The following is a 22,908-nucleotide window of genomic DNA, read 5'->3' as shown; positions in this document are numbered from 1 at the left end:
TTAGTGACTGTTCAAAGTTACAGTGACACTGGAAAAAGTGTCTTATGGCTGTTTTCACACTTACAACCATCACGTCATCCCTGTAGTTACCTGATCAAAATTTGGATGCCTGGCAACTGAGTCATATTTATGATGGTTGCAGTGTCCCCAGGGGTCATGTGATCACTTTTGCCACTTTCTGACGGGCAAAATTGATGGAGAGGCCAGATTTACTTAACTGCCATGATTCAGTTAACAACTGTGGCAAGAAAGGTAATAAAATGAGGGCAAAACTCATTGAACAAATGTCTCACTTAGCAACAGAAATTTTGGGCACGATTGTGGCCATAAGTTGAGGACTACCTATAGTAGGTAGATACAGAGAAACATGATGCTGTATTCCTTGAAGGAGGAACACAAGATGCAGTTGTCTTGAGTTGTGATGAGTCATATTTTTGGGGTGAAATTGGGGAACCAGTGAGTATGAGGTCATCTCTGAAGTTGTAACAACAACAACAACAACAACAATAATTTAAAAAGTTGGAAGGGATCTTGGAGGTCATCTAGTCCAACCCCCTGCTCAGGCAGGAAACCCTATACCATTTCAAACAAGTGGTTGTCCAGTCTCTTCTTAAAAACTTCCAGTGTTGGAGCATTCACAGCTTCTGGAGGCAGGTTGTTCCACTGGTTAATTGTTCTGTCAGGAAATTCCATCTTAGTTCTAGATTGCTACTCTCCTTGATGAGTTTCCATCCATTGCTTCTTGTCCTGCCTTCAGGCGCTTTGGAGAATAGCTTGACTCCCTCTTCTTTGTGGCAACCCCTGAGATATTGGAAGACTGCTATCATGTCCCCCCTCGTCCTTCTCTTCATTAAACTAAACGTCCCCAATTCCAGCAACCGTTCCTTATATGCTTTAGCCTCCAGTCCCCTGATCATCTTTGTTGCTCTTCTCTGCACTCTTTCTAGAGTCTCAACCTCTTTTTTACATCCTTAAGTAACACCAGCTGCCTGCAATTAGTGCAGGTTCGCGTCCCACCAGGCTCAAGGTTGACTCAGCCTTCCATCCTTCCGAGGTAGGTAAAATGAGGACCCAGATTGTTGGGGGCAATTAAGCTGACTTTGTAATAATGCCGCTTGGGGTGTGTGTGAAAGCCCTAATAAGCAGGCATATACATAGAATGAAGGCTACTGCTAAGCTTGTAAGCCGCCCTGAGTCTTCGGAGAAGGGCGGGATATAAATGGAATTAAAATAAATAAAATAAATAAATAAAACTGGATGCACTATTCCAAGTGTGGCCTTACACTTGTGTCGAATAAATAATTGATGCTCTCATTTTCAAATATTTTATGTGGTTGAGGTGGGGTTTTTTATTTATTTTTTAGAAAAGCTACATCGTGTCCCCAAGTGTTCAATCTGAGGATCTTTTTTTTATCTTCCAAGTCTTATTTATGGCTCTTACTTTTTATAGTTTGTCCTACCAAGTGGCAGGCAACTAGGCCTCTAAATTATAGCAAATACCAGACAACCCGTCATCATTTCAGAGATATATCCTTACTTAAACCAAAGATCATTCTGATCTTGAGCGGGCAAAAAAGCACTGGCATCAGGAGTGAATTCTGATGGCTTCCCCATTGTGTTTCTTTGTGGAAAGCCAGCAGGGAGAAATCACGATCACATGACCGCAGCTAACTGCAGCTTTGCTGCATTGGCCACAATTTTGTGCAGTACAACTGGTCTGAAGATCCTTGAAAATCCCAAGGGAGCAATGGATCCTAGATTTTGAATCCTTTACGCTAGCCCATTTGAGATACTTGGATTCAAAGATGGCTACTATATCATGCACCATTTCACCCAATTGAAGGTTACAAACAGACAAGTGGGTTTTTAGTAGTATATAGATTATTAATGATGGCCTGGGGATAGCAAAAGGTCTCAGGGCCATTGGTAGCCTTACAGCCTGAGATTAACCTTTTTTTGAGTTAAGGAAAGCTACTTCCTTCTACAAAGATACTCAACCCATAGGCCTACAAACACAGCACTCAAGTTTTAACTCATTTCAAATCCTGCCAATTTAACTGCCGATTGAGATTTGGTTCTAAGACATCTTTATTATTATTTTTTGTGTGCAGTGGCATCTCAGTCAACATTCAGGATCTGGCTCCTTCATGTGCTGGTTTATTGTTTGGTGAGGAACAATTACTTTTTTCTATTATAAGATTTATATCAAGTCAAGTGGGAGGGATTCCTGATGGCTTCATGGTTGTGTCCTGGCAACAAATACGGAATTGGCTTTTCCATTTCTGGGACGTTTTTCCAATTTCCCAACGATGACTATGCCCTGGGATTCCTGATTAGGCTCCCATCCAAATGCTAATCTGGTTTAATCCTTTTTATCTTTTCGTATTGTCATATTCAGTTAGTTACTTCTAAGATCCTCTGTGTGTACTCAGTCAGGAAAAAAAAATCACCCTAATTATATTACCACAAAATATCATTTGAAGGCAAAGTTGCCAGAAAGTGGTCAGCATGTAGCCTTGGCATTCAGGTTTTTGTTTTTTTTTGGTAATTTCAAAGGGTCTGACTTTCTGTGAAAATCTGGATTAACACACCCAAATATGCTTTTTCATGAGGCAACTGGGCTTTCTTCTTCTTTTATCTCTGAAAACGTTTCGCTTCTCATCCAAGAAGCTTCTTTAGCTCTCACCAAGCTTCTTGGATGGGAAGTGAAACATCTTCAGAGAAAAAAAACACAAGATAGCCCATTTGCCTCGTGAAAAAGCATCTTTGGGACAACCATGACCTGGATGACTGAGAATCTCCACAGACATCTGGATTAACTCAGATTATTTGAACCATGAAAACCACCTTTAGCCATCCTGGCTGGTAATTATCACGAGTCAAGAATAGTTAGAGAGCCTTGGTGGAGCAGTGGGCTAATGCCTCCTTAAGTAACACCAGCTGCCTGCAATTAGTGCAGGTTCGAGTCCCACCAGGCTCAAGGTTGACTCAGCCTTCCATCCTTCCGAGGTAGGTAAAATGAGGACCCAGATTGTTGGGGGCAATTAAGCTGACTTTGTAATAATGCCGCTTGGGGTGTGTGTGTGAAAGCCCTAATAAGCAGGCATATACATAGAATGAAGGCTACTGCTAAGCTTGTAAGCCGCCCTGAGTCTTCGGAGAAGGGTGGGATATAAATGGGATTAAAAAAAAAATAAGTGAACTAGTCTTCGTTAAGCCATGGAAGTCATATCCATCTGCTCTCTTTACAGTATATGAAGCCTTCAGAACTGGATGGCACACATTTTCCCGCGGGGTGTGAACGAATGTGACTGAGTGAACGAACGAACGAAGGGAAACAATGAAGGATCTTGGAGAAAGATCCTTTCCTGCCTGATGATTTTATCAGAGAGATTAGAGTGAAAAGAGCTGGGGGAAAAGGACAAGTCCCGATTCTCTTTGGGTTGGTCGAAAAATGGATTCGGAATGTCTATGGAGATTCTCAGCCATCCAAGTCACGGTTGTCCCAAAGGTGCGTTTTTCAGGAGGCAACTGGACTTCCTTGTTGTTGTTTTTTTGAAGACGTTTCGCTTCTCGTCCCAGAAGCTTCTTCAGCTCTGACGGGATGGTGGGGAATGGAAGGATTTTTTTAAAAATCACATTTATATCCCGCCCTTCTCCGAAGACTCAGGGTGGCTTACAATCTAGGAAGCACAAATCAATATGTGCTTAGCAATAGCCTTCATTCTATGTATATGCCTGCTTATTAGGGCTTTCACACACACCCCCAAGCGGCATTATTACAAAGTCAGCTTAATTGCCCCCAACAATCTGGGTCCTCATTTTACCTACCTCGGAAGGATGGAAGGCTGAGTCAACCTTGAGCCTGGTGGGACTTGAACCTGCACTAATTGCAGGCAGCTGGTGTTACTTAAGGAGGCATTAGCCCACTGCTCCACCAAGGATTTATACTCCTTGCAGACAGCTGGTCATTTGCATTCTTTTAGTCAACTCACAGTCAGCACTGTGTTGTAGGCTGGAGATGGATGATGGTTGTCCTTTTAGCAATTCCAAGAAGGCTCTACACCCATTTGCATCACTTGGGTGACCCTGAGGGCACAGATAAACCTCCAAATGGCCTCAACGACTCTCTAAAAGAAGGCAAATGGCCAGCTGTCTGCAAGGAGTATAAATCCTTCCGTTCCCTACCATCCAGGCAGAGCTGAAGAAGCCTCTTGCTTGGGAAGCGAAACGTCTTCTAAGAAAAAGAAGAAAGCCCAGTTGCCTCCTGAAAAAAGCACATCTGGGACAGTGGATTCAAAAATTGTCGCCCTGTGATACACCTTGTCTCCCAATTGAAGGTTACAAACAGGCAAACAGACAAGAGAGTTTTGGCAGTATATAGATTATCAGTGATGGCTTGAGGGTAGCAAAAGGATTCAGGACTATTTGTAGGGCCAAAATGAGAGGAATTATAATCATTCAAGGAAACGTCCCGATAAAGGAGGGGGGAAGAGAATTCCCTGAAGGAAAAGGAGAGTGATAAATTCAGAGGAAGAAACTATTCAAAGTCCCAAAAAGATGGCGGCATGCTTGACGGAGGCAGAAATGATAAAAATATATATCAGAACATCAAGTCCTTTTTGAATTTATACCTTACCTTTTCTTTTTTAATCTTTCCTTAGGTGTGGCAAATACAGGTGGAGCTTTACTAGGTACGTTATGGAGTATCAAACAAGTCACCATTCCCCTAATTGTTTCTCAGCTATACTTGTATCCAGGGGACCAGCTGGATGGACTGTGGAATTAGATTTCAGTCCACAGCTAGGAAATAACAAAGGGACTAGTAAGGGGATTGATTTTTTTTTTTGCCTCATGTCGAATCCCGAGTGCTGCGTAGCACAGTGAGCACCTGTTACTCGTCCCAGCTTCTGCCAACCTAGCAGTTTGAAAGCACGTAAAAATGCAAGTAGAAAAATAGGGACCACTACGGTGGGAAGGTAACAGCGTTCCGTGCGCCTTTGGCGTCTAGTCATGCCGGCCACATGACCACAGAAGACGTCCTCGGACAAGCGCTGGCTCTTCGTCTTTGAAACGGAGATGAGCACCGGCCCCTAGAGTCGGAAACGACTAGCACGCATGTGCGGGGGGAACCTTTACCTTTATATGTATATTAACCCATAGAGTGTAGCTGCAATATGATTATTAATCCCCCTTTATTTTTTTTTACTTCCCCCTTTTATTGGCCCTACACCTTACTATTAGTATAAGTATTTTCTGTTTTTTTGCAAGTACATTAGAGTGTTTCTGTACTGGAGATAAATTCTTTGTGTCTCTAACTACACAGCCAAATAAATAAGTATAAATAAACTATATAAGGATAATCCAGCTGGATGATGATGATAATAATATTAATAATAATAAAGTTGGAGGTCATCTAGTGCAACCCGCTGCTCAGGCCATTTCAGACAAATGGCTGTCCAATCTCTTCTTAAAAACTTCCAGTGTTGGAGCATTCACCGCTTCTGGAGGCAGGTTGTTCCACTGGTTAATTGTTCTAACTGTCAGGAAGTTTCTCCTCAGTTCTAGGTTGCTTCTCTCCTTGGTTAGCTTCCATTCGTTGCTTCTTGTCCTGCCTTCAGGTGCTTTGGAGAACAGCTTGACTCCCTCTTCTTTGTGGTAACCCCTGAGATATTGGAACCGCTAGTCCAGGGGTAGGCAACCTTGGCTCTTTTATGACTCATGGACTTCAACTCCCAGAATTCCTGAGCCAGCCATGTTGCCTACCCCTGCGCTAGTCCTTCTTTTCACAAGACTAGACAAACCCAACTGTTCTTGGTATGTTTTAGCCTCCAGTCTAAAAATTTCTGGGTTGAAACAAAATTTTGTTTTTTTTGTTTTTTAAAAAGCCAGCACATTCACTTTTGGTTTTCTCTCTGCACACAGGTGTTGTTTGTGTATACCTAGCTGGACACCTCATCGAAAACACAGGCTCCTGGGTCTCTGTTTTCAATCTTGTGGCTGCTGTGAATGCCCTTGGACTTTGCACATTCCTCATCTTTGGAAAAGCTCAAAGGATGGATCTGGATCCAGCCTACATAGACTTATAAACACATCCACGGAGGTGTCAAGATTCCAGAATGGAAAACAGAATTCCAGGAAAAACATACCAGCTGTGGAATGATAAAAGTCCATGCATTAACTGGTTACCTCCAGATTTACTAGCCATCTACTAATCTTTTTCCTCCCGCACCTCTTTGATTAGGTACTATTCCTCCATCATCCCAAAGAGGATTCTTCCTATCCCCATATATCGGTGATCTAGCCAATATTAGACCTATGTCGGCTGTTCAGGTTGGGAATTATAGAAATCCAGTGTATCTGGAAAGACCTGGGTCAATTGCCTAAGATGACCTTAGGAGCAGTTTAAATATACTGACTCTGGCTTCCGTGTCTTTTGCAGCAAAATGGTGTTACATTGGAGGCACACTCCCAAAATATGCAACCAGGGTGAATCAGCTTGCTCCTGGTTATGTTCCTGTGTGACAAGAAGTGCATGGATTCACCCATAATCTTCCCCCCCCCCCAAATTTATTTTTTCCCAACATTCATGGTGACATCTGGGCTACAGCAAAAGCGTGTAGAAACTTAAAACATACAGTATGTTTTGGCCCTATTTTGAGGAGTTTTGAAGCCATCGTCGTGAGTGTCCTATGGACATAAAAATTCCAGACCTAGTGTGAGCTGCTTGTTCTATAATCTGAAGACTCCACGATGATGGGTTTTCTTATTTTTTGTTTTCTTTCGATGTCTAGGTAGAACTCACAATTGCTTAGCTGAGCTTCTCAGGTGATGTAGGTAGGTCAAGGTTTGGCAAGGTTCTGGAGGCAGAATCCTCCCAGAATGAACAAAAGAATGGCAAGGAATTCGTCAGATTTCCATTGAGATCTGCAAAGTCTCCTCCTTCCCTTGCGGCCTGCTGCAAAACCTCGCAAACCCATGGATTATTTGCCTGTCATTCTAGTGTACATGTATACAGGAGAACAACCATCCCCATATTACAATTATGAACACGTAGGTACACCTGTAGAATAATGTTGGACCAGCTCTCTTAAAAAAAACAACAATGGAGTGAAGGTTACCAACAACAACAGCTTTTTACAACTGGAGGTCCTTCAGAATTTTTAAGTTACAACTGTGTCACCCCAGTGGCCAAAGCCATTGTCAGTGAAGGCAGCCATAGACCAGCAGGCCTAAAAGACCTTGATTCAGAAAAAAATATCGCCTAATGGAGAGTGAGTGAGCAGATTATGCAAAGCCCAAACTATGGTTATGGGACTGTAATCCATATCATATCCAATAAGGCAGCTCCCTTTTCTCCTCATCCTCTGACATCGTGAGTAGACTTCCTGGGGTGTCTTAAACAGTTCTGGACAGCATCCAAAGTCCAGAGCACGCCCACCAGAATTGCCATTCTAATCGCTGGAAGGAACAATTTCCTCCAGAAAGTTCGTGCGAAAGAGAAGGTTGGAAGACATCAAGAGAGGAGAACCTTGGATTTGTGAGTTGCGTCTCCACGTCAACCTTCTACAAGGGGTGCCCTGCAGGTCTATTAGATGTGAAGAACGGGCAGACATCTACAAAGCTGCTTTAGCTTAAGATTTTCATTTGTACCAGGATTTCGGTTTCACACCAGTGCTTATATTGGTTTGGGATGAAAAATTAGGGTGTTTAAAAAAAAACCACCCTCTTGTGTTTTATCAATTGTTGGAATAATAGAAACCAAGCTTACAGATATTTGGAAGGTTCAGTGAGTGGTGTGTGTGTGTGTGTGTGTGTGTGAGCTTCTCAGATTGCTAAGCAGTGAGAAATTCTATTGTACTGGTGATCTCAGGTCAAGAGAACCTTGTGTCTTCCAGATATAGGAAGGTCACGTTGATCTCTCTCTACTTGAAGACATGCTCTAAAAATGGCATTTTCCTATTTGCTTCCAAAACATCTTGTTCTATCTGTAGTTCCCGATTTCAACACTATTTGCGTTTCTCCAGCTGAATCTACCAGTAGAGTCTTTTCATAATTGAACTGTTTGCATGATTCATTCCAGCAGGGGTGGGCAAGCCGACGCTCCCCTAGATATCAACAGAAGACTACACTTCCCAGCATCCCTCACCATGTGAGCTAAAGCTGCTCAAAGCGCAAGTTTCCCACTCCTGCCTCAGTCATGCCGTTTGCAGCTATTGAATAATGACCTCATTTAAGCCCCTTTTTAATGTCCCCCGTGGACGCATGGATTCCACCCTGGTTGTGCCTTATGAGAATGGTAGATTTGAATGCCAGGACACGGGACATCATTTTTTAGGTTCTTGCTGAATTTCATCTGACAGAAGAATGGAAACAAATCCAAGCAAAGCCAAGTATTAATAAAAAGTTGAGATGTTTTCTATCAAACACGAAATATTGTGGATTGTAATTACTGTTTTATGTGACTGGAGTCTTTTCATAGAATATAGAATAACAGAGTTGGAAGGGACCTTGGAGGTCTTCTAGTCCAAGCCCGTGCTCCAGCAGGAGACCTTATACCAGACATGTCAAACACAAGGCCCGGGGGCCAGATCCGGCCCGCGAAATGGTTTCATGTGGCCCGCGAAGCCATCCTGGAAACAGTGAGGGAACGGCCCCCACTGCCTTGGCCCTGAGACCCTCCTTCTGCCAGAGACCCTCAGATCTGTCCCACTCCTGCCCAGCCCCCCATAGGCACCCTTGATGCGAACGATGCAGAGCTGGCCATGCCCACCCAGTAGGCCACACCCACTCTAGCCATGCCCACCCAGTAGGCCACGCCCACCCAGGCCACACCCACCCAGCCCCCTGAGGGCAACCGCAATGCTGATGCGGCCCTCAATGAAGTTGAGTTTGACACCCCTGCCTTATACCATTTCAGACAAATGGTTGTCCAGTCTCTTTTATTAGTAAGATTATATTGAATTATTATAATTCATAAGTAATTCATTTATTAACAAGTTATTAATGAATACACTGATACCAATTTATTAATTTGTTAATAAATTATTATTAATAAATTATTAATAAATAATAATCATTAAAAGTCTTTTATTAATAACCTGCTAAATAGCTAAGCACAAACAAATCTTGTTGGGTTCCATTTTGCTCAAAGAATGGAAGAATCTGGGTTGAAAATATGGTTCAGGACAGCTTCCTATTGATTGATTGATTGATTGATTGATTGATTGATTGATTGACTTATGTTTAGGTGTCCCATGGGAAGATCTGAAGAAACAGGTTGGGGACAGAGTGTCCTGGAGAAAATCTATGTAGTCACTAACTTGATGACATGATCACTCAATATAACAGAATAACACAGTTGAAAGGGACCTGAGAGGTCTTCTAGTCCAACCCCCTGCTCAGGCAGGAAACTCACTATTACTTTGAATGCAACAGCTTTGTCTGTTACTTTTGGGTAATGTCAAGGCAGATGCTTGGTTCATTGCTTCGGAAGACTGCTAAGCAGGGATCCGAGAAACTGTGGTTTCACGCTTACTAAAATAAATCCTCCACTCAGTGGGTTAGGATGCTGAGCTTGTCGATCAGAAGGTCGGCAGTTTGGCGAGTCGAATCCCGAGTGCCGCGTAACACAGTGAGCGCCTGTTACTTGTCCCAGCTTCTGCCAACCTAGCAGTTCGAAAGCACCTAAAAATGCAAGTAGAAAAATAGGGACCACTACGGTGGGAAGGTAACAGCGTTCCGTGCGCCTTTGGTGTCTAGTCATGCCGGCCACATGACCACGGAGATGTCCTCGGACAAGCGCTGGCTCTTCGGCTTTGAAACGGAGATGAGCACCGGCCCCTAGAGTCGGAAACGACTAGCATGCATGTGCAGGGGAACCTTTACCTTTACCTTTTACCTATAATAAATTAATTTTGCTTTGAATGCAAAACAACAATCCCATTTGCCGATGTCAAACAGAATTATATCAGGGTGTCCCAAAAGCAAATCTAAGTCTTTGCAAATGCCAGCAGAGGGAGCTGTAAGATCTGAATTGACTTGAGATGTTTGTCTTGAAAGCTGAAAAGGCTGATTTAAAAGCAGCTCCTGGCAGAATTTAGGCATGTTTTTCACTTCTTCAATTTTAAATCCTACTCAGAATTGCAAAGGTTCTGCCTTTATAATATTTCACGTGGGCTCTATTAACACTTTTTGGAGCATGTGGTTATATTTTGGACAAAGGGCTGTCTCTTGAGGCAGACCCATCTATAATAGGTCCATGTCTGATATTCACCTGGTGAGTCAGGACCTCAGTGCCCAGAATCATGCCAGAGAATGTCAAGAGTGGGACTGCCCCTGATTTTCGTTCATTCCGCCGGGACCTGAAGACCTGGCTCTTTGAGCTTCCCGGCCAGGACTGTGAATTTTAATTTTTAACTTATTGTAATTGGGTTTTAATTAGAGTTACAGGGGTTTTATATTTTACTCAAGGATAATTTAATTATTTTAATTGCTATTAACTTTTTTGTATTGTAGTGTTATTTTAATTGCCTTGTGAACCGCCCTGAGTCCTATGGGAGAAGAGCGGTATATAAGTTCAATAAATAAATAAATAAATAATAAATAAATAAATAAATAAATAAATAATAAATCTTGAAGCACAGACGGCTCGTCTCACTTTATCTCTGCCTAGCAGAGGACATCAAACTTAATCAGGGAAATATGCTGTTGAAGGAAAAGCCTTCATCATGGTTCAGTCCAAGCTGGGAATAAACAACATGGTGACTGCTTTAGAAAGAAGGTTGTGGTTTATTGAAGAGGAGAGCCAGACAGGAAGATGGCTCTGGAAGAAAAAAAAGAGAGAGAGAGCACATGTAGGGAGTGGGTTTTTATACCCTCTGGAGCCTTTTGTTTGGAGTTGTTTCCTGTGGCATGAACTTTGACCTGAGTCTGAGTGTGCCCTTTGGCATCTGTGGGTTAATCCTATTGTGCCTTGTCTTAGAGTTTGGGTGGGGTATGTAGATTTTAGGTGTCTTTGTCTTCTTAATCTTCTAGCTTCAACCTTCCTGAATGGTTTACATCTGCATTTCTATAGAGCTGGTTTCTGCTTGGGGGAGGGAAACTTGGGCATGCTTTTCTGCCTCTTTAAGATCCTTTGAGGAAATATATTTTTCTGTCCTTTTAATATTTGCTTCTCTGGGGGGGGGTTGACTTCCCACAATACCATAGATGTCACTTCCATGTCTTTCGAGAAGAGTGATAGACCCAGAACTATCTGAATGCAGGGAGCCTTCAACCTTATAAGTTAACAGAATAACAGAGTTGGAAGGGACATGGGAGGTCTTTTAGTCCAGGGGCCCCCAACTCCTGGTCTGTGGACCGGCACCGGTCTGTGGCACACCAGAAACCAGTCCATGCAAACAAGCGAAGCCCCATCTGTGGGATGCAGGCAGCACACGAAACCACGCCTCCTCCAGTCCTTGGAAAAACCATGGAACCGGTCCCTGATGCCCAAACGATTGGGGCCCACTGTTCTAGTCCAACCCCCTGCTCAAGAAAGAAACCCTATACCATTTCAGACAAATGGTTGTCCAATCTCTGCTTAAAAACCTGCAGTGTTGGAGCACTCACAGCATATGGGAGGCAGGTTGTTCCACTGATTTTTTTTTATTTTAATTCCATTTATATCCCGCCCTTCTCCAAAGACTCAGGGCGGCTTACAAGCTTAGCAGATTAATTATTCTGTCAGGAAATTTCTCCTTAGTTCCAGGTTGGTTCTCTCCTTGATTTGTTTCCATCCGTTGCTTCTTAATTTACCAATTTACAAGGGATGCAAAAAAACAAAAAAAGACATATTCCTTGGCCAACAAAAGTGACCAACAAGCAAGTAGTGGAGCACATAACATCAGACATGTCATTGGAAAGCAAAATCATGAAACTGTCTCTCACTTACTTTGGCCATGTCGTACAGGGAACTCACTGGAAAAAAGGAAGCCAGGCCGTCAAAGAACAAGATGGCTGGCCACCATCAAAGCTGACACCAGCCAGAGCGTAGAAAGAATCAAAGAAGTTGTGCAAGATCGGAAGAGGTGGAGAGCCCTGGCTATAGAATTGCCAAGAGTCAGACACGACTCATCATCAAGCTACAACCAGTTGCCTAGTGACCGTTTGAAGTTACACAGACCCCCCCCCCAAAAAAAGTACTTACAATGTGAGGAGAAGGAATGGCAGAACCAGGGGGTGGAGTTAAAGGAGGGAATCAGCCTAGAATCCCTACATAGCCACAAGCAAAAGTCCACAGGGATTCTAAGTTGATCCTTCTTTTAACAACACCCCCAGGTTCTGCTAATTCTTCTCCTACTGGGTTTGAAGTTCCAATGCCCCTAACCCCCCCCGCCTTTGTGGTCATGTGATTGCATTTTGGGCACTTGGCAAGCAGCCAGCATTTACACCGTTTGCCATGCCATGTGGTTGCATGACCACAATTTACAACTTTTTCTTTTTGCCAGATACTGGCATTTACTCTCAGTTTCTGGTGAAACGGTCTATTGGCTAAAATAGACTTAGTCCCTTAGTGACTGCTGGTCTTGTTTAATGACCCTGCATTTGCTTAGCAACCACAGCATTCACTTATCAACTGTTGCAAATGAAGTCGTAAATTGGCTGCAGTCACATGGTGACCCACTTAACAACTGGCACACTTTATGACCATTATTCCAGGCTCAATTATGGTCTTGAATCAAGGACTACCTGCAGATGAGATATATACCATCCACCAATAGTCCATGTTGTTAGCAGTGAAACTTTCTGTACTGGCCCTCTTCTGGTTGATTATGGAAGTCCATACTTTCCATAAACGTTGCCCCTTTTTGCTAATTGACTTATTTTGTCTTACATGATTCTGGTTTTTAATATTATGTTTCACTGTTTGCTGCCCAGGTTTGTTTTGAATTGTGTTAGATTATAAAGACTGTCAAATCCTTCTCCTCCTCTTCTTCCTACCCCAATTTGGGGAAATCAAGATATATGCAAAGAAATATGCAAAAGAAGAAAGAAGGAAAGAAAGAAAGAAAGAAAGAAAGAAAGAAAGAAAGAAAGAAAGAAAGAAAGAAAGAAAGAGGAAGGGAGAGAAGAAGGAAGGTTAATAAAAAGAAGGAAGGAAGGAAGGAAAAAAAGTGATATTGTCATTTATTTATTTATCCTTAGCATTACCAATACACTAAAAGCAATAATATTTTAATTCATAGGTGATCTAAACATGCATAACTTAATTGGATCGTTTCACAACAGAGAACGTCTGCGGTGGTTCCTTACTTCAGCTATTTCAAGGACAAATTGTGTTCAGTTTCTTACCCTAAACACCCACAAGTAAATGCATTTCTGCACAGACACATCTTGTGCTATTTTAGGGATGCTCAGATGAGTTAACGAGGGTCCCTTCAGAGATACCTGTCCAAGACCATTAAGAAGGATGTTTCACTTGAACACGACCAATTTCTGATCGCTAGAGCTTTGCCTGATGATCAGAGGTACCAAGAATTTCTTTTAACTGAAAGGTTTTGTGGTCTGGAAAATTTGAACACACACCCCTTCCCCCCCATGACTCCCAGTGTTAAGACACCAAGAAGACATAGAGACATTCCTTAGTAATCACATTAATACATACTAATACATTAATACATACTAATACGGGAGAAGGGCGGTATATAAATTAAATTAAATAAATAAATAAATAAATAATGGAGAGCCAGGTTGGTCTAATGGTCAAAGCACCAGACTAAAAAGTGGGAGACCATGAATTCTAGTCCCACTCTTAGGCATAAAAGCCAGCTGGATCACTTGGCTCAGTCACCAGGAGACTGTGAGTTCTAGTCTTACCTTAGGCAAGAAGACTGGTTGGGCAATTTTGGGCCAATCACCAGGAGACTGTGAATTCTAGTCCCACTCTTAGGCATAAAAGCCAGCTGGATCACTTGGCTCAGTCACCAGGAGACTGTGAGTTCTAGTCCTACCTTAGGCAAGAAGACTGGTTGGGTGATTTTGAGCCAATCACCAGGAGACTGTGACTTCTAGTCCTACCTTAGGCAAGAAGACTGGTTGGGTGATTTTGGGCCAATCACCAGGAGACTGTGAATTCTAGTCCCACTCTTAGGCATAAAAGCCGGCTGGATCACTTGGCTCAGTCACCAGGAGACTGTGAGTTCTAGTCCTACCTTAGGCAAGAAGACTGGTTGGGTGATTTTGAGCCAATCACCAGGAGACTGTGAATTCTAGTCCTACCTTAGGCAAGAGGACTGGTTGGGTGATTTTGGGCCAATCACCAGGAGACTGTGAATTCTAGTCCCACTCTTAGGCATAAAAGCTGGCTGGATCACTTGGCTCAGTCACCAGGAGACTGTGAGTTCTAGTCTTACCTTAGGCAAGAAGACTGGTTGGGCGATTTTGGGCCAATCACCAGGAGATTGTGAGTTCTAGTCCTACCTTAGGCAAGAAGACTGGTTGGGTGATTTTGGGCCAATCACTAGGAGACTGTGAGTTTGAGTCCCGCCTTAGTCATGAAAACCGACTGGATGACTTGGGTCTATCACCAGGAGACCATGAGTTTTAATCCTGCCTTAGGGAAGAAGACTGGTTGGGTGATTTTGGGTCAAACACTAGGAGACTGTGAGTTCTAGTCCTGCCTTAGGCATGGAAGCCAATTGGGTGGCTTTGAGTCAGTCACTCTCTGGCTTAGCCCCACCCACCTCACAGGGTTATGGGGAGAAACAGGAGGAAAAAAGTGCGCTGGATATGTTTTCCGCCTTGCGTTATTTGTAAAAATAATAAAGGCAGGATACGTACAAACACACACGCAAATAAAAAAATTTTTAACAGCAAATTGCACTGTCAATTTAAGATGTCACTCACCTTTTGTCAGTCACAGCTCTGAAGTGTGATAGAAAGGTGGTGGAGAGGAAGATTTAAAAAATCACCGGAGACGGTGGCAAAATACACGTGTAACAATTAACCGTGTTACGACTTTCTATATACAGAATTATAAAGCTACCAGGCACCTGACTTGCATTCTCATTAATAGAAAACAGGAAAGCGTTGATGAGGGATTTTTCACTGTTACCTTTTTAGGCTCATTGCAGCTGTTAGCTTCCTTTTATTTCCACTCCTCTCTGACATCCTACCTCCCTTTAAAAATGTTAATTTATCAACTCTCCAGTGTATGGCTGCTATCAGAAGATAGGTGGACAAGAACTCTGTCATGGAAAGAATCTACCGGGGCTTGCAAACAAATAATGTGCTTTCATGGTTTGGAGCTAACTGCTTCCCCTGAAAATGTATTAGTGTAGAAATTTGGGAACTATTGTCAGCAAACCTTAAGGTGAAATAGCTTTTACATTAGCATCTCCAAGTAGCCAGTTGGGAGCACTGAAATTCAGTTTAGTACAGTATTACTGTGAGATAGTAGAACAAGAACATAGAATCCTAGGGCTGAAAAGGACCTTGGAGGTCTTCTAGTCCAGAGGTCCCCAACCTATGGGTTGAGGCCCACTACAGGGCCGTGGCCTCTTGGCCACCAGGCGGCGTGAGTGGCTGCCCAGTACATGGGCGCATGTGCGTGCGCTCACCCCCTGCCCTTGCGACGGTGCTAGCAGACCCACGAATCTCGCGACGCGCTAGCCAAGCTGTGAGCCCTGAGCCTCTCACCGGTGCTAGGAGAGCTGAGCACCACACACCGGTGCTAGCAGCCCCATTTGCAGAATGTGCCTGCTCACAGCCCCGTTCCCGCACACACCCACGCAACCACATTTGTGTGTGCGTGCATGCGTGCATAAAGATGCCTGTCTCCCCTTTTCCCACCTATTTTTTTTTAAAAAAATCTCCAGTGATAGAGCAACCGCTACTCCTGGAGGCAAGCTATTCCATTTGATTAATTGTTCTCACTGTCACAAAATTGTTCCTAGGTTGGATCTCTCTTTAACAACCTACCCCCGCTCCCACTCCGTTACTTCTGCCTTCTGGTGCTCTGGAGAATAAGTCAGTCTCCTCTTCTCTGTGATAGCTCTTCAAGTATTGGAAGACAGTTATCATGTCCTTTGATAGGGTAGACATACCTAGCTCCCTCAACCATTTATCATATGATTTAGCCTCCAGATGCCTTTTCATCTTTGTTGCTCTTCTCTGCACTCAGCAGACTGCAGAACTGGGTGCAGGGTTTGAAATGCGGGCTCACTAGTGCAGTATAAAACAGTAGTATACCTTCTCATGATCTTGATGCTATCCCTCTGTTGATGCAGCCTAGGATTGTGTTGGCTTTTTTGGCAGCTGCAGCACACTGCTGGCTCATACTTAAGTAGTGGTCCACTAGGAAGAGAACAGAATAACAGAGTTGGAAGGGACCTTGGAGGTCTTCTAGTTCAACCCTCTGCTCACGCAGGAAACCCTATGCCATTTCAGACAAATGGCTGTCCAATCTCTTCTTAAAGACTTCCAGTGTTGGAGCATTCACAACCTCTGAAGGCAAGTCATTCCACTGATTAATTGTTCTGACTGTCAAGAAATTTCTCCTTAGTTCTAAGTTGCTTCTCTCCTTGATGAGTTTCCATCCGTTGCTTCTTGTCCTGCCTTCAGGTGCTTTGGAGAATAGCTTGACTTCCTCTTCTTTTTGGCAACCCCTGAGGTATTGGAAGACCGCTATCATTGTCACCTCTAGTCCTTGTCTTCATTAAACTGGACAAGTAGACAACTCTAGTTATGATCTGTGCAGACCAGGGGATGGATATTGAGTGACTCAAAATTCATCAGTCCATGGACATTGACCTTCCTTGCTGGTTCCTCCATCTCGAACCCAACCAGTTGTTTCTCCAAATCATCTTTGTGTTTTCCCCAAGAAAACAACGCCATGTACTCAATAGGAACTGAGAGCTTAGTTCAACCCAGACCTTTACCCTCATTCCAAGCAAGGTGTAATTTTAGAATAATGAAGACAGGACAAGGTTAGTTTAATGGTTATGGCTTCCTACTGTGGAGCTCCATATAACTTGCATATCCATTCTCTTTAAGTTCTGTGTGAATGGAAAAGAGATAGGCAAGCACTACTGTGAGCACCGCTGCTAAAAACACGTTGAAGAATAAAAATCCCAGGGTTACATAGCCTTGTAATATGAATTAATTTATTTTAAATCAAGTGAATGAGCACTCAATTAAACTAATCAGATACACTTACTGTACTACGGTTGCTTTCTATATTTTTCAAACGTCCCCCTGTTGGTCCCATTAAAGCTATAACTTGGCATTGCCTTGTGATTATCTCAAGGGGACATATATAAAAACTTGAGAAGTGCCATTTTGTGCACCCCAGATTTAAAGAGTGGGAACAAAAGGGGACTTCTCATTATAGGCACAAGTACTCCGACTCTTAATTATAAACATTATTCATAGCTTAACCCTAATCTGTGAAACTGTGACCATCCTAATTCAAGCCAAGTCCAAAAGGCACTAGAGAATTCCTAGAAGGCTGGCCATCAACAGGCACATAGAGATAAATCTACATGCCATTCAAAAGAGACAATCAAAAAGCCCAAAGGAAACAAACAGACCAGAACATTTTCTCAGTAGCAATCAACACCCATATGAGAAGAGATTAATACCAAGATTAATTCTAGATCAACAATCAAGAAGCAAACAATCAAGGAATTACCAGTGCAAACAATCAAAGTATAAACAACAGCTGAATCAAGAAAACTACCAAGGACATTTCTCCCACTTCCCATTGACAGGGGAAGCTACTAGTATATACATATACAAGAAAACCCTACTCCCTTCTAGCCTTGATGATGTTACCTAGTTTGGTAATGAAATGTCTACAAGAAAACCACCAAGCTCAGAGAGCACCAAGGATCTCATAGCACTGTTGTGTTTGTAAGATTCCAAGCCAGATTGTGTTTGTAAGATTATGGACTTTGTAATGTCAGGTGTGAAGGACCAGGTCCACAACATGAAGGTCCGATTTAACTAATTTATTGCTAAAAGTCTATGCACAGGAATCTTCTCAACTAATGCTCAGTACCTGGTTATAGTTAGATAAGGATAACGGCAATCAAGGCAGGTTGGACTTAATTTGTTTGTGGCTATGTAACAATTCTAGGCTGATTCCTCTTTGTACTCCTCCCTCTGGCTCTGCCAGTCCTCCTCCTACAGGTATTAATCTTGGTGTTAATCTTTGCTCTGCTTGATTGCCGGTCAGGAGATGTTTTGCTCTTTTTATTTCGTTTTTAGCTTTTTGATTGTCTCTTTTGAATGGTATGTAGATGTTGTTTATCTCTGTGTGCCTGTTGATGGCTGATTTGTCTGGCTGCCAGGCTGCCAGGAATTCTCTAGCATTTTTGGACTTGGCTTGGTCTAAGTTGCTCACAGTTTCCTAATTAAAACTATGGCCAAGTCTGTCCAAATATAACAATAGCATTTAGACTTATATACCACTTCATATTGTTTTATATCCCTCTCTGAGAGCTTTACAGAGTCAGCATTGTGCCCCCCAACAAACTGGGTCCTCAGAAGGACGGAGAGCTGAGTCAACCTTGAACCGGTCAGAATCGAACTCCTGGCAATCAGCAGAGTTTGCCTGCAATACTACATTCTAACCACTATGCCACCACGGTTCTTTGTGCATATATTGTGCAGTTAAGAGGTTTTCATCATGTCATATAAGATCTGTACGTTGGGGGAGATGCTCAAAATAAAAAACTAAGGTAGAGTGTTTAGAGCTTCAAAGGGCTGCCATCTTGATTTTTTCTTGATTTTTTTGACCATCCCCTGTAGATGCCCTGGAAGCATCTTTAAGAACTAGGAAACCCTATGTGTGTCATCTGATCCCTTGAAGGAACAAATGCCTAAATAAAAATATCTATTCCTTTCTCTTTATCGCTCGGAGAAATCTTGTTAAGATTTGTCTTTATCCGCCTAAGTAGTGAAACAGATCTGGCAAAACTGAAAAAAAACAGAGAATGAGTCAAACACACTAGCAGTTTCCATTTAAAAGTATGTCAACCTGCTTTCAAACTTCAGAAGGTGTACATCTTTGTTAAGGTGCTATTTTAACAATGCCGTTGGTCCCATTTGTCAACTTCAACGTTTTTGTTGGAATCTTTGTTCTAGTGGTCATTCAATCAGAGGATCAACCTTTGGGGAAAGTGGGTGTCTCGAAAAGAAATCAATTCCAGATTGATTGGCTTGGGAAAAGGGAAGGGGAGGGATTAGGAAGGAAAACGATGTATGTGTCACAGAAGCGTTTGTGTGTGTGGGTTTGTGGGTCTGCCTATGTGAAATCAGATAGATGAGAAAGGAAGCAGGGCTGTTAATGATCTATTTTGCTAAAAGAATCTCAAGTGGTATGGTCAAACTAGAACCTGCTCTTTTCTCCAGTCTGGCTTCCAAGTGTGCTGTGGCTGTGGAGGATGGGAGATGTGGTCCAACATAATAGGTCAAAGAAGATAAGCATATGAACTCCGCTCAACACAGTTTTATCTCCCTTCCCCCCCTCCCAACTCTGGCATAATGTGGCCAAACCACGTATTTGGTGTCACCGGCAGTGTCCAAAATGGAGAAGAGAGATGCATCAAATTCCTTTTTTACTTACCCCACCAAATCTAGTAATTTTTGAAAAGTCTGGAAAAAGTAGAAGAGGGAAAGGTGGACTGGGTTTGTGAGAGAGGGGGAAGAAAGCCACTGACACATGTTTGATATACACTTTTGACAGAGATTTTTCCTTTATTGTATTTAATTGAAAAGTGTTAAAAGTCCTCTGACATGAATATTTAGTGGAGGCCTTTTGGTGATGTGCCAGAATTATGAGGGCCTCTGATTTTGCAGTAGTTCGCAGCGCGCAGCCCTGTCAAAGCGAGAGTGACAGTGGGGAGGCTATTAATTGAAATAGCTTCATTAATTAGTAATTAACAGTGGGGTAATGACTATGTCACCCATCGTATTTCAATGAATGCCCTTCATGTGTTATGGGGCCTTTAATTACAGAATATGCATTTTAATTAAAAGGCAAACTTTGGCCCTTTGGCCTTTTAGACTACAAAAGAGGGATCTAAGTTTCGGGAACAAAAGCCAAAAATAAGAGGAAGGGTGGAGGAAAGGTGGAGGTCTATAACAGAAGAACAAAAGCAGCACGAGGGGCCACCAGCTACGATCACGCAAACATGGAGACAGGAGGTTGCAAAGGATGCTTGTTCAGTTTTGTACTAGAGTGGGGTTTATTTTAATCGGAGTTCATTGACTGAGCCATAGTGGCTGGGTTCAGGTGTCGTGCCAAGCCATAAATTATGGTTTACAAATGTCTATGGAGATTCTCAGTCATCCAGGTCACGTTTGTCCCAAAGGTGCTTTTTCAAAAGGCAACTGGACTTGGTTTTCCCTTGAAGATGTTTCGCTTCTCATCCAAGAAGCTTCTTCAAAGGTACTTGAAAAAGTACCTTTGGGATATGGTTTACAAACCATAATGAGTAGGTCCACACGTCAGGCTTAGCTTAAATCAGGGGTAGGCAACCTTGGCTCTTTTACGACTCATGGACTTCAACTCCCAGAATTCCTGAGCCAGCACTGGCTCAGGAATTCTGGGAGTTGAAGTCCATGAGTCGTAAAAGAGCCAAGGTTGCCTACTCCTGGCCTAAATCAAAGGAACCACATACTATCAAGGTTCATGTATTCTGCCATGCCTTTTTTGTTTATTTGTAGTTAGATAAGTAACTCAGTGCAGTGAACCACCAATATTCCTTCCTCCTCCTATTTTCCTCACAACAACCCTGTGAGGTGGGTTGGGCTGTGAGAAAGTGAGTGGCCCAAACTCACCAAGCTGGCTTTCATGCCTAAGGCGGAACTAGAACTCACAGTCTCCTGGTGATTGTCCCAGTCACCCAGCCGGTTTTCATACCTAAGGCAGGAATAGAATTCACTGTCTTCTGCTGATTGGCCCAAAGTCACCCAGCCAGCTTTCATGCCTAAGGTGGAACTAGAACTCACCATCTCCTGGCCCAAAGTTACACAGCTGGCCTATAAGTCTAAGGTGAGATTAGAACTCGCAGTCTCCTGGTTTTTAGCCTGATGCTTTAACCAGTAGACTAAAGTAGCTCTTACTGAACTGCAGTTTCCAGCATTCCTGGCCATACTGGTGATGCAGCCTTATCAAAATGAAGATGTGTGGATTTCAAATCCCAAGACTGGCTGGGGAAATTCAGGAAGTTGATGTCCACACATTTGAAAGTTCCCAAAGTTGGGAAAGGCTATGGCAAAACTCACTGAAAGCCAGACTGAAGACCCAGGCATGCACAGCAAACCACGATGTTATCAGAATGATGAGATACGTATTGTGATGTCACAGCCCAAGCTCCCCTCTTTATGTATCAACATGCAGTTTTACAAGGCAATTACTGTATAGGTAGTCCTTGCATCACGACCACTTGTTCCAAGTTACAACGGCACTGGAAAAGTGACTTATGATCGTTTTTCACACTTATGACCATTATAGCATCCCCATGGTCATGTCATGAAAATTGAAATGCTTGGCAACTGACACACATTTATGACGGTCACAGTGTCCCAGGGACTTGTGATCACTGTTTATGAGCTTCTGAGCAGCAGCTGAAGGCAGGACTAGAAGTAACAGATGGAAGCTTATTAGAAAGACATCCAAGCTGGAAAAAGGGGGACATTTCCTGACAGTGAGGACAATTAACCAGTGGAACGGCCTGCCTCTAGAAGTTGTGGGTGCTCCATCACTGGAGGTTTTAAGAAGAGAACTGCACAGCCACTTCTTTGAAATGATATAAGTTCTCTATCATGGTTCCGATGATAAGACCAACAAAATCAGAACTCCGAGGCTCGAGATTTCCTCAAAGAATATGTTTATTGGTTACAAAATATAGGCATGGTCAAAAGTGAAACCAAGTCTGAAATTCCCACCCAAGAGTTATACTATTACAAAGTCAAACTTCCCACCCCAGTGCTATGCAATTGGCTCCATTCCCCAGTAGAATAATTTGGCAGGCTTTCTGACAAAAGGCCCAACCCTCTAAAGCCAGGAATGTCAAACTGCCGGCCCGCGGGCCAGATGCGTCACATCAAAAATGTGCCCACCCCATTGCCGGCAATGGGGAAAAAGTTGTGATACGTCACGCGATGTCACGTGACGTTGCGAGTTTGACATGCTTGCTCTAAGCTAACTGATTGATTAATTGACCTTGGTTCCCATGGGAGCCAGAATTGTTTAGACTAGCAAAAAATACTCTGCACCCCTCCCTTTCTTGTGGCAACCTAGAACGAGCAAGATGGGTTCAGCCAGGTTCGTTGTAGACTTGACATTCTCATGCTTGAGCACGGGGTTGGACTAGAAGACCTCCAAGGTCCCTTCCAGCTCTGATAGTCTGTATTCTGTAAATGAAGCATTTGTTGTTGTTAGTTGTGAAGTCATGTCCGACTCATCGTGACCCCATGGACAACGTTCCTCCAGGCCTTCCTGTCCTCTACCATCTTCTGGAGTCCATTTAGGCTCACGCCTACTGCTTCAGTGACTCCATCCAGCCACCTCATTCTCTGTCGTCCCCTTCTTCTCTCTCCCTCAATCTTTCCCAGCATTAGGCTCTTCTCCAGTGAGTCCTTCCTTCTCATTAGGTGGCCAAAGTATCTGAGTTGCAACTTCAGGATCTGGCCTTCTAAAGAGCAGTCAGGGTTGATCTCCTCTAGGACTGACCATTTTGATCACCTTGCAGTCCAAGGGACTCGCAGGAGTCTTCTCCAGCGTCATAGTTCAAACGCCTCAATTCTTTGGCGCTCAGCCTTTCTTATGCTCCAACTTTCACAGCTGTACATTGCAACTGGGAAACCATGGCCTTGACCATACCTCACGTTAAATCAGATCCTGTTCCTACTAAC

The 22,908-nt window shown here is 43.1% G+C and overlaps 1 protein-coding gene across 1 annotated transcript in view; it reads left to right on the top strand.

The window, feature by feature from the left end:
- SLC17A9 (solute carrier family 17 member 9) overlaps positions 1-8,428 on the top strand; it is a 40,515-nt gene extending 32,087 nt beyond the window's left edge. Inside the window, exons 12-13 of the mRNA XM_081323115.1 lie at positions 4,665-4,694; positions 5,926-8,428. Coding sequence (XP_081179241.1) covers positions 4,665-4,694; positions 5,926-6,163 — 268 coding nt within the window. The 3' untranslated portion in view covers positions 6,164-8,428. The remainder of the gene's footprint in view (positions 1-4,664; positions 4,695-5,925) is intronic.
- Positions 8,429-22,908: the final 14,480 nt, after the last annotated feature.

This window comes from Vipera berus (genome assembly GCF_964194415.1).
Source record: "Vipera berus genome assembly, chromosome: 3".
Classification (NCBI taxonomy): domain Eukaryota; kingdom Metazoa; phylum Chordata; class Lepidosauria; order Squamata; family Viperidae; genus Vipera; species Vipera berus.
The sequence above is the reverse complement of the archived record's forward strand: the minus strand, read 5'-3'. Positions and strand labels throughout refer to the sequence as shown.